This window comes from Antechinus flavipes, chromosome 2 (assembly GCF_016432865.1).
Source record: "Antechinus flavipes isolate AdamAnt ecotype Samford, QLD, Australia chromosome 2, AdamAnt_v2, whole genome shotgun sequence".
NCBI lineage: Eukaryota > Metazoa > Chordata > Mammalia > Dasyuromorphia > Dasyuridae > Antechinus > Antechinus flavipes.
In genome coordinates this window covers 616480451-616493298 of record NC_067399.1, presented here as the reverse complement: position 1 = coordinate 616493298, position 12848 = coordinate 616480451, and the positions used below count along the sequence as shown (strand labels likewise).

General features: G+C 38.7%; 1 protein-coding gene across 1 annotated transcript in view; it reads right to left on the bottom strand.

Annotated features, from left to right (window-relative positions):
- Positions 1 to 12848, bottom strand: part of ENTPD7 (ectonucleoside triphosphate diphosphohydrolase 7) — a 36456-nt gene that overhangs the window by 16545 nt on the left and 7063 nt on the right. Inside the window, exons 3-4 of the mRNA XM_051981844.1 lie at positions 6408 to 6613; positions 4604 to 4754 (exon numbers count right to left, since the gene is read on the bottom strand). Coding sequence (XP_051837804.1) covers positions 4604 to 4754; positions 6408 to 6613 — 357 coding nt within the window. The remainder of the gene's footprint in view (positions 1 to 4603; positions 4755 to 6407; positions 6614 to 12848) is intronic.

The following is a 12848-nucleotide window of genomic DNA, read 5'->3' as shown; positions in this document are numbered from 1 at the left end:
CAACCCTTTTTCAAATCTTTTGATTTTTTTTCCAGATCAAAAGGAATATATCTTCTCCTTTGTTGACCTGAAGAGTCAAACTCTTGAATAACAAGGTATGCATTTATTTTTAAATCAGATATACCCTATCTTTCTTTTTTAGCTTTAGTGCCTTCTATAATTGTGTCATAGGCTGCTTTATAGGTGGTGCTATTGTGTCATTGCCCCTCCTCCTTCTCCTTCTCTCTCCACCCATGAAGGATTAATTGAAAGGGATAGGTCAGAGGATGGGGAATGCCCTAATGGCTCTTGCTAAGAAGCACCACACTCCTTAATTTTATCAGAATTGTACTTAACTCTATTCTTGTCTAATTCTTTTGATTTTCCCCTTGTTTGTCAGTATCTTCCCCCTCCTACACTTACTTCTTCTTCTTTATTCTATAACTTATGTAATTTCCTAAAGCCAATTGTATTAAGTTATATGTATAGAATGTTTTTTAGGAATTGAATTAGGACCATTATCATTGTAATATTCTATTAGTTGCTCATCTACTAATTTCCACTCGTCTGGTTCGAATTCTTTTTCCTTAGAGAACCAAGGAGATGTGTATTTTAATATTTCAAAGAGTTCAATGATCTGCTTCCAAGTTACAATCAAACCGTAGTTTTTTATTAGTTTAACCATGCTCTCTACACATTTTCCTTAAGGTGGAAAAGGCTCCTTTCTAAACATTTGTCCCATTTCAGCTGAAATACTAGTTTAGCCCTTAACAAAGTTTCCTTCTTGTCTATTTTTTGTACTTACCCTAATTTCTAGGTCACGGAAACTTTTCCACTGAACTCAGGATGGTATCAGTCTGGACTTAAATCCTTAGTCCCACATTTGAACGCCACAATGTAATGTTCTGGTTGGTTTTCTGGAGGTCTTGGAGCAGCCTTCATTTCAACAGAGTAATCACCACAAGAATAGCCAGGGATAAAGTCCAAATTCTTTATTGTCTCCTTGCCTGGGGCCCAGGCTAGCTTGGTATCAGTAGAGGAAATGCAGGAGGATAGGCCAGCCATCATAATGGTGTGAGATGGAGTGAATTTGTCTCTGAGTCCGAGGGCTTGTGCTTCAGCCTCCAGCCACCACAAAGGTGGGAATTGGAACGAATGTGTCTCTCTGGCTGAGTTTGTCCCAGCTTATATGGAGTATAATGAGTATAAACCAATCATCATATCACTATGACACCATTATTTGTTGTAAGATAGATTAAATCAATCATACTGAACTAGAGAACCATTAATCACCATGCTAAAGTAGATAACCATTGTCTCATCAATTCCACTGATTTAGCATCTTATAAGAATCCTTGTTTCAAGTACAGAGTTCTAGCCCATAACAGAGTTTGGTTTCAGCAGATTAAAAACTTGGGAGTTTAGAAGGTCCTTGCTGCCAGTCAATCTGATACTACTGTTTTACAGAGTTGCTAAAATTTTCTTCCTAATGTTAGGGTCTGACTATAGCACTTCTCTAACTACTGCCACTAAAGGTGCAATAAAATACAATTTCCTTCTCCACAACACTATAACTACCCTTCCAGCTTTACTTCTCACTGCTATCCTATAATATTAGCTTTATATAGCATTTACTATGTGTTGGAATAGATGGGAGAGCTGTTGGAATACACAAGAGCCATCTGACCCTGGCTGCTGGAGATCCAACCCAGAATGGATCTCCTCTTGTGAGATGATACAAGGAGACTGAGAGGCAGTTGCTGTTCTCTGACCTCTCTCCTCTTCCCTCTGCCTCCAATTTATCTCATTTCCAGTCTGAAACACCTGTGTCAGCAAAGGCTGCCTTGCAACTCCTTCAGATGCTATGATCCACAGCTGTGGATGCTCTCGGAGAACTGACCTGTCCCTTAACAACTATGTACCAGAAACTGTGCTGAGCACTTTGCAAGTGTCCTTACTATACCTGGGAGCAAAGTGCTATTATTATCCCCATTTTACAGATAGGGAAACTGAGGCAGACAACTTAAATGGTTTGGGAGACAGGTCAAATAGCTACAAGTCCATGTGAACTCATGCCATCTGTCTCCAGACCCAGCACTCTACGTACTTCACTACTGCACTTCCAAAGAACAAGACTAACATTTCTGTGATCTCATCCTACATCCCCCATATCCTCATTCCCTTCTCATCCTTCTCTCCTGAAATTCTTTTCTTCCTACCTTCTAGACCTCACTCAGGTGTCATGTCCTCTAGGAGAGCCTTTCCAGACTCTCTATTCCTATACCACATCCACAGTTGGAAGTGATCTCCTTATATTTTTCTAGAGCATTTTGGATTTCTCCTTTATCAACCAGAATCATGTGTATATGTTGTCCTAATCTGCCTCTTGATGAAAAAGCCTCTCATTTTTTTCATTTTTGTACCTGCAGCAGCCAACACAGTTCCTTAAAGCTGGTAGAGGTTTTAAGATATATTTATTGCACTGAACTGATTTTTTTTTTTGTCAAAAAGAGCTTAATAAGGGAGAAATATCAAGAATGTAAAAATAAAAGGCCTTAATAAACTTTTTTAAAAAGATGTTGAAAAAAAGGAGACAGGTGTGGCTTTTTTTTCCTTTTGGTGCGATTTTTCTTGCATAACCTGACAAATTTGGAAACTGTTTAAAAGGATGATATGTTTAACCTATATCAGATTGCTGCTGTCTTGGGGAAGAGGGAGAAAAATTTGGAACATTAAAATCTTACAAAAATTTAAGTTGGATACTATCTTTCTGTGTATTTGGTAAAATAAAATACTATTGGAGGAAAGGAGAGAAAATATCCTGAGGGTACCTTGAAAACCTCCAGAATAAAACAAAAAACATCTGTTTATTTGGTTTATTTGGTAAAGACCCTTTTTTGTAGGAAACAGCTTCTAGGAGCTTCCTTAATGGAACAAAAATGGAGAGGAAAATGAGAGAGACAATGGTTGAGAAAAGCCCAGGGGTAGAGAGGGGTGGGTCCAATCGCGGCATGCAGACGTTTGCTCTTTAAAGGAGGCCAGGCCGAGTCTCAAGATCCACCAGCAGGGGGAGCAATATTTTCATAGCAGACCAGCCCCCTTCAACGTTTTACATAAAATGGCCAAGTTCTTCCTAAATTCCTCACCGGCCCAAAGACCTCCATTCCCCCGTCCCCATCCCACCCGCCCCTGCTCTTCTCTTACTCTTTTAGGGGCCGACAGTCCAAGCCATGCCGGCGCTCGGGAAACTCCAAAACAGCCCTCCTTCCTCCTCCCCGCCAATCCCGGAGCACTTCTCCTCAGTCACCCTTAGTTGCCGGGGTCCCTCAGGTTTGGGTTTCTCCTCTTTTCCCTCTGTCTCCTTCCCTCGGAGAGCTCAACAGCCCCCAGAGATTTAATTACCACATCTCTGCTGAAGATTCTCCAATCTCTCCGCGGATTTACAATCTCTCAACTCTAAGTGCCCTTCAATATCTCGAGCGGACGCCCAGCAGACGCCTTAAACTCAGCTTGTCCAAATGAACTCATTCCCTTCTCCTCCTACACCCTCCCGGCCTCCTAACTTTAGTAAAGGACTACACCATAGTCCCAGGCTCTCGGGCCTCCCCCGGGGAGTCCACCCCCCCCAAAAAAAAAAAAAATCAGGCCCACACCCACGCTGCTGCCACACTTCCCGCTTTCATCTCTGCCCCATCTCTGGAGCACAAAGCCTTCTTTCGGCCGCTGTCCCCAGCCAGGTGCTGGCCTTCCTCACCCCCGTGCTTGATTACTACAGTAGCCTTCCGCTGAAGCCTGCCTCAAATCTCTTCCCGCTCCAATCCATCCCCATTCAGCCATTAAAGTGGTTTTCCTAAAAAGCAGAACACGTGGCCCTATAGCTACTCTATGGACTTCAATGACTCCCTTTGACCTCCAAATTGCATACCGAATGCTCTGTTGGGCACTCAAAGCCCTTCATAATTTAGCTTCCTCCTATCTTTCCAGGCTTACAGGTTCTTTCTCAACGCGTACTCTTCGGCCTTCTGGCTGATTCCTGAAGACACGTCATTTTCCCGGCTCTAAGAGTCTGCTCTGGTTGTTCACCATACCTAGAATGTCCTCTCTCCTCATTCTGCCTACTGCTTTCCCTGGCTTCCTTTAAATCCCAACTAAATCCTATCTCACTCAAGAAGGTTTTCCCAACCCTTTTTAATTCTAGTGTCCTCTCTCTGGTAATTATTCCATATTTATCTTGGATATAGTTTGGTTTTATTTGCAATTTGTATTTATTTGCAATTGTCTTCCCTATTAGATAGCCAGCTCCTAATGCAGGGGACTGACTTTTTGTATTCCCAGTGAATAAAAATTAGTGCCTGGCACACAATAGGCACTTATTCAATTTTATTAAGTGACTGATTGGACTAAGACGACAGGTCTTCTCAGGGAGTATTTTCATCACAAAAGCAGAGCAGAGAATGCAAAGGAAACTGCAGTAGATGAGATAAGAGAGGTTGGGTTTAAGCAAAAGGCCTTGCAGGTGCTCCAGGCTTTCTCTAGTCAATCAAGATCAATTCCCTCCACAGCTAGGCTAAAGGACTCCAAAACATTGAATCTACATTTTAGTTTAAATTCTTCCTACTCTCACCTCTCAGGAAGAAGTCTCATGCCAGCTGTGCAAAGGATATAGAGTGGAGTCTCTTTGTGTTTCTTCACAGGCACATGAGCAGCAGCAAAACTCAGCAAAGGGCGAAGGTAATCACTGGCATGTTCTGGAGTTTCTGCCATTGCAGAAATCCCTAAACAAAAATGAAAATAATTTGTCACACATCAGCATAACAGCCGAGTCCCAAAAGACTTACAATTCCAAGAATCCTTCAAACTTCCCTATCTATGAAGGGCATCACCAGCCCCTAAGAAGCCTCCTTTTAACTTGGGATCATTTTCCACTCTTCCCTTTCTCCCACCCTCTACCTTCTATCAACTGGCAAGTCTCATCCATTCTTCCTTGGTAGCACTTCCTCTGTCTCTTTCTTTCCACTTTTCTTTGCCCTGCTGTTTAGGTCCTTATCACATTACACCTAGGCTACTTCCAACAGCCTTTTAACTGGTCTCCCCTCACTTGATCTCCACACAGCTTCCAACACATTATCTCTTAGGCACCACATCTGAAGCATTCAGTGGTTCCTTATGGCCTTGGAAGAAAAAGCAAACTCTTCATCCTAGAATTTAAGGCCTTCACAAATCGCTCCTGCCATGGGTAAAATGGATCAATTTCATTATTTTAAATTTAAAATTCTTATATAGATAAAACTAATGTAGTCAAGATTGAAGTAGAAAATTGGAGGAAAAAAACTTTCATAGACAATCTCTGCTAGGAGATAGTTGTGATGGAATACCGCTGTGATATAAGAAATGAGCTGGTTGATTGTTAAAAAAAACTTCCACAGAAAGAAATGACAAATAGAAATACGCATGATATGGTCTTCCATATATGTACATCTGCATATGTGTATGTTTATGGTTGTATGTGGATTTGTGTTTAAGGCTTCTGAAGGGAGGGTTGGACAGAGAAACAAAAATAAAATAAGATAAAAAGTACATAGCAAAAAAATAAAAGAAAACCTAGAAGGAAGCACAGCTGGAAAGCTTTGAAAATAATGTACAGGATTTATTACATAGATTTTGTAAAATGGAAAGTTATTGTATGGCAACACTTTTTTCTTTTCTCATTTTGTATTTAAGTTTAAATGAATAAAAAATTAAAAATAATAACCAAAACCTATGTGCTAGTTCTTATCTCATGATGATTCCTTTCATACAATCTTATATATCAACCAAGCTAGACTACCAGTTGTTCTCCAAATTCACTTTTACATGTCCCAATGTGCATCTGCACAAACCAAGCATTTGCCTGGAATATTCTTTTTTCCTCAAAATCTAATCCTTCAAAGATCAGCTCATGTACAGCCCAGTTGTTAATTCTCCCTCTCTTCAGAATAACTTCTATTTAGTTATCTACATACATATTCTATTAGAATGTAAACTTCTTGAGGATGGGGATACATATTGCCAAGATCTAGTGTGTAAGGCTTTGTCAGCAGTAAGTGCTTTAAAAAGCTTGCTGAAGGGGCAGCTATGTGGATAGTGGATAGACCACTAGCCCTGAAGTCAGGAGGACTTAAATTTGATCTCAGACATTTAATACTTCCCAGCTGGGAGACCCTGGCAGGTCATTTAACCCCAATTGCCTCAGAAAAAAAAAATTAAGTTTGCTGAATTGATTTAAAACATAATTTTATGAGGATGAAGAACAAGAGACCTACTTTCTCTCCCCTCCCCCATAAAGCACTTATGAGGAGAAAAGACAGATTCCTTCTTTCTTTTCCCCTATCCAGTCCTAATTAATGTGGATATTTATCACCATAATAAAAAAATAGTCAAATTAGTACCTGGTTTTATTTTTTTAACCACTGGTTGGCTGTTGCGATCTCTCATCTGTTTGATATCCAACAAATCATGTGGATTCCCATTATGACGTGGCCAGAAATAAACAAAAATTCTGGAGCCACTGCTCCCACAGTCAACCACAAGGCCATAATTCAGCGTTAGGTCTTCAGTATTTGTAGCTTCCAGTTCTCCTACTCGAGCTAAATATCTGCGAAAAGGGAGAGAAGGAGCTAGAGTTAAGCAGCCATGGAAAGCAGGAGCCAAATCCCCATATATTTAGAAAGCACAACAAATGAGGGTTCTTGGAGTAGATTTCAATATTGATAACTATACTGATGGATGTGAACATAAAATGCTTTACTGTCTACTCCTTTTGAAACATTTTTACCAAGGGAATTCCCACTACCTTTAAAACAATTGTTCACTGACCTCTATGAATGGATATAAAGTAAAGTGAGAAGAACTTATTTATTCAACAACAGCATTATAAAGAAAAGCAATTTTGAAAGACTTGATTTCATGATTCAGTGCAATGACAAGTCACAATTGCAGAAGACCAAAGATGAAGATCCCTCCTGACAGAGGGATAAAAGACTTAAAATGCAGAATGAGACCTAGCTTTCTGGACATGGCCAATTTGTTCCACACAACTATGCATATTTGTTTCAATGTTTTGTTTTTCTTACTTTTTTGAAAAAATATTCAGGGGGAAGGCAAAAGAGAAAAATAAGTACTTGTTAATAAAAATATGCAATCAACTTTTTAAAAAGGAGAATAGCTCAATTTGTACCCTATTTTGGTGAAATACCAAAGCTATTGCAGAAATCTTTTTCACCCTACACCACAGAGTACATAGCAGCCCCTAGTTAACATCATGTTTAGGTGGGGATCTTCTGACACTCTTAAGTGGAAATGTTTCCAGAGATGTGTATAAGGTATAACCTGAGAAATATGAAATAGAGCTAGAAGGTGAACTCATGTGATTTGGCAGGAGTAAGAAAACAAGGCTTTCCATTGTTTTGAACCATTTTGAACTAGTAAGGCTGAGAGTTCAAGCAAAACCAGAAAACTGACAGCTCCTGTAAATGACATCATCATTACTCTGAGGTAATACCATGACTGAAACTGTTGCTTCATTTAATATTTCAGTTTTCTCAGAATCCAAGTCAAAAAACTATAACTATTGCAAATTCTTTTACAAAGATTTCATTATCACAACCTGAAAGTTCTCACCATGTGGCTCATATGTTGACAGAATTGGCTCAGTTGAAAGATAAGGCGTTTTTCACATTAAAGTATCTGCCTTCTCTCTACTAATTATAGATGGCTGTCTCTGGAAAAACCTAGCACTTAATAATAGTCAAATCTAGAAGACAAATAATTTATTAATCCATTTGCAAACCTTTGCATAGACATAAAAAGTGACAACAAAATATAATCAGGAAGATTTCCTTAACTTTTCATTGTTATTAAGCTATAAAACAGTATTATGGGTAGGTAGTATGTAGGATGAAATTACTGTTTCAATTCTACCATGGCCTTTTTTTCTGGCCTTAAACAAGTTGTTAGGTATCACTGCACAATGAGTCCAACACCTGCCTTTTTCCTACTTGGAGAGTGGAGTTTCCCATAAGTGCAGTTTCTGAAAAGAAATATAAGTAAACAAAATGAAGCCTACACTCTTCTTCCCAATACAAAGTACAGACTTTATATCAAAAGACTCACATCCCAGAATTGTTTACTGTCACCTTCAATGAATGTTGAAATATCATCATAATTGAAGAATTTAATTCCCAAATATCTACACCTTCCTCACTTCCCTATTTCTGCTATCCTTCTAAGTCAAATTTGCAACCTTAAAATCATACTTGCATCCTCTTCCCTCTGCTTTTTTTATGTAACTTTAATCATCAATGAATATAAGCGTTCCAATATATAAAGAACACAATAGGGATAGTTTAAGAATCTGTGACCTTCTGTTACTGTAGCCCAGAAATAGATACAAAGTTCCAATTCATTGGATAATGTTGCTGTGGGCCAGGATACTGATGGAAGTGGGAAGGCAGGAGTTAATCCTAATAATCCCACCATGCCAGCTGGTACAACTGGAAGCAAGTGGTACAGGTGTGGTTTACTCCAATCTCAGGCAGATCCCAGGCAGACCCTTCTGGTGTCCAGCAGTGGGCTCTGTGAGCCAGAAGAGCACAAAAGCCCTTCTCAAGAACTTTGGCAGACAGTTCCTAAGATCCTGGGGGACCTCCTTGCTGGTGGCTTTTATTGGCTTTTATCTTCCTAAATTTAAACTGCATTTACTCCAGGACGGCAGCATATGTTTCTAGTAAAAGGATTGTTTACTTGAACCCCAGGGTCTGAGTAATTCAGTATAAGATGTGGGACCAAACAAACTGTGGTACAAGAATGAAATATTTTTTAAAAATCATAAACTCCAGACATCTGTAACTCTTCCCATGCCCTTATGTCCCACATGTAATCAAATGCCAAAGGTTTGTCAATTCTGCTTTACAATATCTTTTTGTGGCAGTTTCACTGTATCATACAAAACTATTTGCTCTTAAAGACCTTCATAAATCGGCTTATGTACTTCTTCAAACATATTACACATTTTTTCCCCAACACACTCTATGTTCTGGCTAACCTGGCTCATTTGATGCTCCTTGTACAAAATCCAGAGTCCATCTCCACCTCTGGGTCTCTCTCTGCACAGAGTTCCCCTGTTTGTGGAATGCATTCCCTCTTCCCCTCTACTCCCAGGATCCCTAGGTCCCTTCAGATCTCAGTTCGAGGGTCACATCAAGTTTTTCCTATCTCCCACTTCTTAGTCCCTGAATTCCTGAAATTGCTTTTATCAATCTTATATATACTTTAAATCTACTTTTATTAGAACATGTTGTTCCCCTTGATAGAAAAATCAAGATCCTTGAGAGCAGACTTTCATTTTTTGTCTTTCTATGCCAAAGAGCTCTCATGATACCTGGTACACAGAAATAAATGTGTGATGATTGACTTTTCCACAAATAGCAAATTCTATGTGGATTTGCTCTAGATCACACAATCCTATGATGGCAAATGCTGTGACACTAAAACATACTCTTATTACCTACTTCTCCTACCTCCTTGGTTTTCAGCTTCTTTCTGTGGATTTTCTTTTCCCATTAGATTATAAACTCCTTGAGGGCAGGGGCTGTTTTTTCATCTCTTTTTGTATCCCTAGGGTTTAACACAATGCCTGGTACTGTGCTAATAATAACTGACCTAGACTTCAGAATAATCTAGTCTGTGCTTTTTTTGTTTTGTTTCAGATAATTCAAATTTCAGACAGTAGAGTTTATAGTCCCCATGAGGAAAGGATACTCCTCCATTTCCCATTACTATTACTTAAATATATATATGAAATATAAATCCTGAAATCAAAATGGCCAAGTAGAAACAGAAATGAAGGGATCTTTCCTATTCTCCAAAAAACACATTTTTAAAGAATATACATTCATGTTCTAAGTAATTTAGATTATGTTAAATTAAAACGAGGAAAAAATGACAGAGGAAATTATTTCATAGTATCCACTCATCTGAAATAGGACTCATGGGAATGAAGCAGCTGGCAAAAATCTGTTGATGCTGAAAAATCCAGTGTTCTTCACAGACCTCAGGATTCCATTTCATCAGATTTTCCAATTCACCTTTGAGGCCAAGTTTCATAAATTCTGTATTCACTTCATAGCCATTAAGGGATCACCCAATAAAAAGAAAAAGAAGCTTCTGCTTCCCCCCTCCCCCAATCAAAGAGCCAATCAAAACTCCCATTTTAAGTCTTCCCTTATTAGATAATAATCCTCAGGAGTCATTACTTCCCCAAATTTCTCTGAATTCTTTCTTTGGACTGTCCCCTGAATTGGGAGCCTATCCCCTTCTCAACTTTATTACTATTCTGCCTCTTCTATAACCATACTCTCTTTTCTCTCTTATGTGTTATAATGAAGGCAACAACCACGCTCATCACCTCCTTTCCCTCCCTACCTTCTTACACCCGCTCTAGTGCAACAACTTCTGAGGAATTGTTCACCTTTTTGGGAATATGGACCCTTTCCTCACGGTCCAGGGAAAGTCTATGGACCCCTTCTAAGAATGTTTTTTAAATGTATTAGATGAGAATACAAAGGATTAAATATATTGAAACACTATTTTCAAGCATTTGAAAAAACAAATTCATGGACCCAGATTAAGGATGCACTACATCCTCTCTCTTTCCCCCTCTTCAATCTACCCTATGGATATATACCAATTAAAACCATTTCTTTAAACATTAGACTCCACAGATACTTTTAGTAATCTTCTCCTTGGACCTTAGGATTTAGAAATGGAAGAAACCTTAGAGGTAATTTAATCCAAGCCCTTTTTAAGTTCCACACACATCTTTAAAAACTCCAATGGCATTTGAAGGCTTGCCTTTTAACTTTTTTTTCCGCTCCACAACACCTGCCTTCTTTTGCTGGTTTATAATTTAAAATGCTACTTTGGGTCTTTTCCAGTACTTACCTGCCTCCAATATTAGGTTACAATAAACTCCAAGAGGACCATCCACACCTTAAATGAAATTAACTTTCATTTTCTCCCAATTCTTACTTAGTAGGGCATTCTGTTCACAATAGTTACCCTACAGACAGATGTTCATAATTGACAGATTTGACCATAGGATGCACTGACAAGGGTCCTGATCTGGTAATAGCTTCTATTAAGTCTACCCAAATCTCTCTGTCTCATTCATACAAAGTTTCCTTAACTTGTTTTATTAGCTTCAGGTTATTTCTGGTAGATCCTAGTTAAATAACTGAACATACTCATTTGATGGAATCTTATCATTTTTTCCTATTCTTCTAACTGTACTTGGCCAAAAATATCTGAACTATAGCTAGAAAGCAAGGAAATAAAACAAACTCTTTCACTGACACTTTCCACTCCATCACAAGACTGAACAGATGTTACTAGCATCCACAGAATACAAAAAAATCATGATTGTAGTAATAGCATCTTTGATAGCTGAATCTCTACAATATAGCTGGGCTTCTTTATATTTACCTAATTGGAAGTCTCACTCTGCCTACACTTTTTTCAATGGCTTCTCAGGCACAAAATAGATTTTGTCACTGATAATTTTGTGAGGCAGACATCAGTGCTTCTTATCAGCATTAAATACTTTTGCTGATACTGCATTAAGCCAATTTCCAAAGTGAAATGAGATTCCAGAAGGAAAAATGTACCAAAGCTTTAGGATCCCTCAAGCCCTCAAGTAGCTTGGACTTTCTTTAAAAGACATTGATCGCTGCCATTTGAAAAGCACAATTTTTCTCTATTAAGCTGAGTCAGTGAAAAGGTGCCCACTCATATATATCAGCATACACAGAATTGGAAAACAATGGCTTTTTAGTACCATTATCCTGAAAACATAACAGGATTAAACTGAACCATTACCCAGTATACAAAATCAACACCAATTATACCCCCCTTTGGGGGCTCAAACAGAAATCAATGATAGTATAAAACTCCAATTAAAGTGGCAACTTATCAACACTTGGCAACCACCTCTTCCTGTTTGCCTTTTGGTGGATCTGAACTGTCACCTTCAATGGAGCTCAGCTTCTCTGTATCTAGAGCTAATCACATTGTGGCTTAAAGTATGGTACACATTTATTATATAATTTTAACAAAATTAACAATCTCCCTGGGATTCAGTTTCTTCATCTGTCTAATGGAGAAAGCAACTAAATAAAAACTGGCATTGATGTTGTGCTTTAAAGTTTGCAAAACATTTCACAAAGATAGCCTCACTTGAGTCCCAGAAAAACCCTATAATGTAGAGAGTAGATATTATCACTTCCAACTTAGAGATGAGGAAACAGAAGCTATGGGACTTGTCCATGACTACAAAGTTAAGAAATGTCAGAAGATTTGAACCCAGATCTTTCTGAATCCACTATGGCAAACCGATTTTTATGTGTATCTATCTCAAAGACCTTGGGTTGTAGATCAAGTGAAATAGTATACATAAAATTGAACTCTTATGTGTACCATCTATCTCAAGAGAGCTGCAGCACAGATCAAATGAAATAATTTACAGGATGTGCTTTATATATGGAAATTAATAAAAATAAAGCTTCGGAAAGAATTCAGGACTTGGGAGTCAGAACACTTGGCTTTAAGTTCAGGTGATGCTGTTTGGTCATGTGACTATAGGCCAATCAGTTTCTCTCAAAGGGCCTTAATTAGATTGTTGGGATACCAGGAGCCATCTGCAATTGCTGCTGGAGGTCCAACTCAGACCTGTAAAATGGATCTCTTTATGTGAGAAGATGTTGATGATGATACAAAGAGACTGAGAGGCAGTTGCATTGTCTGACCTCTCTCCTCCTCCCTCTGCCTCCAATTTA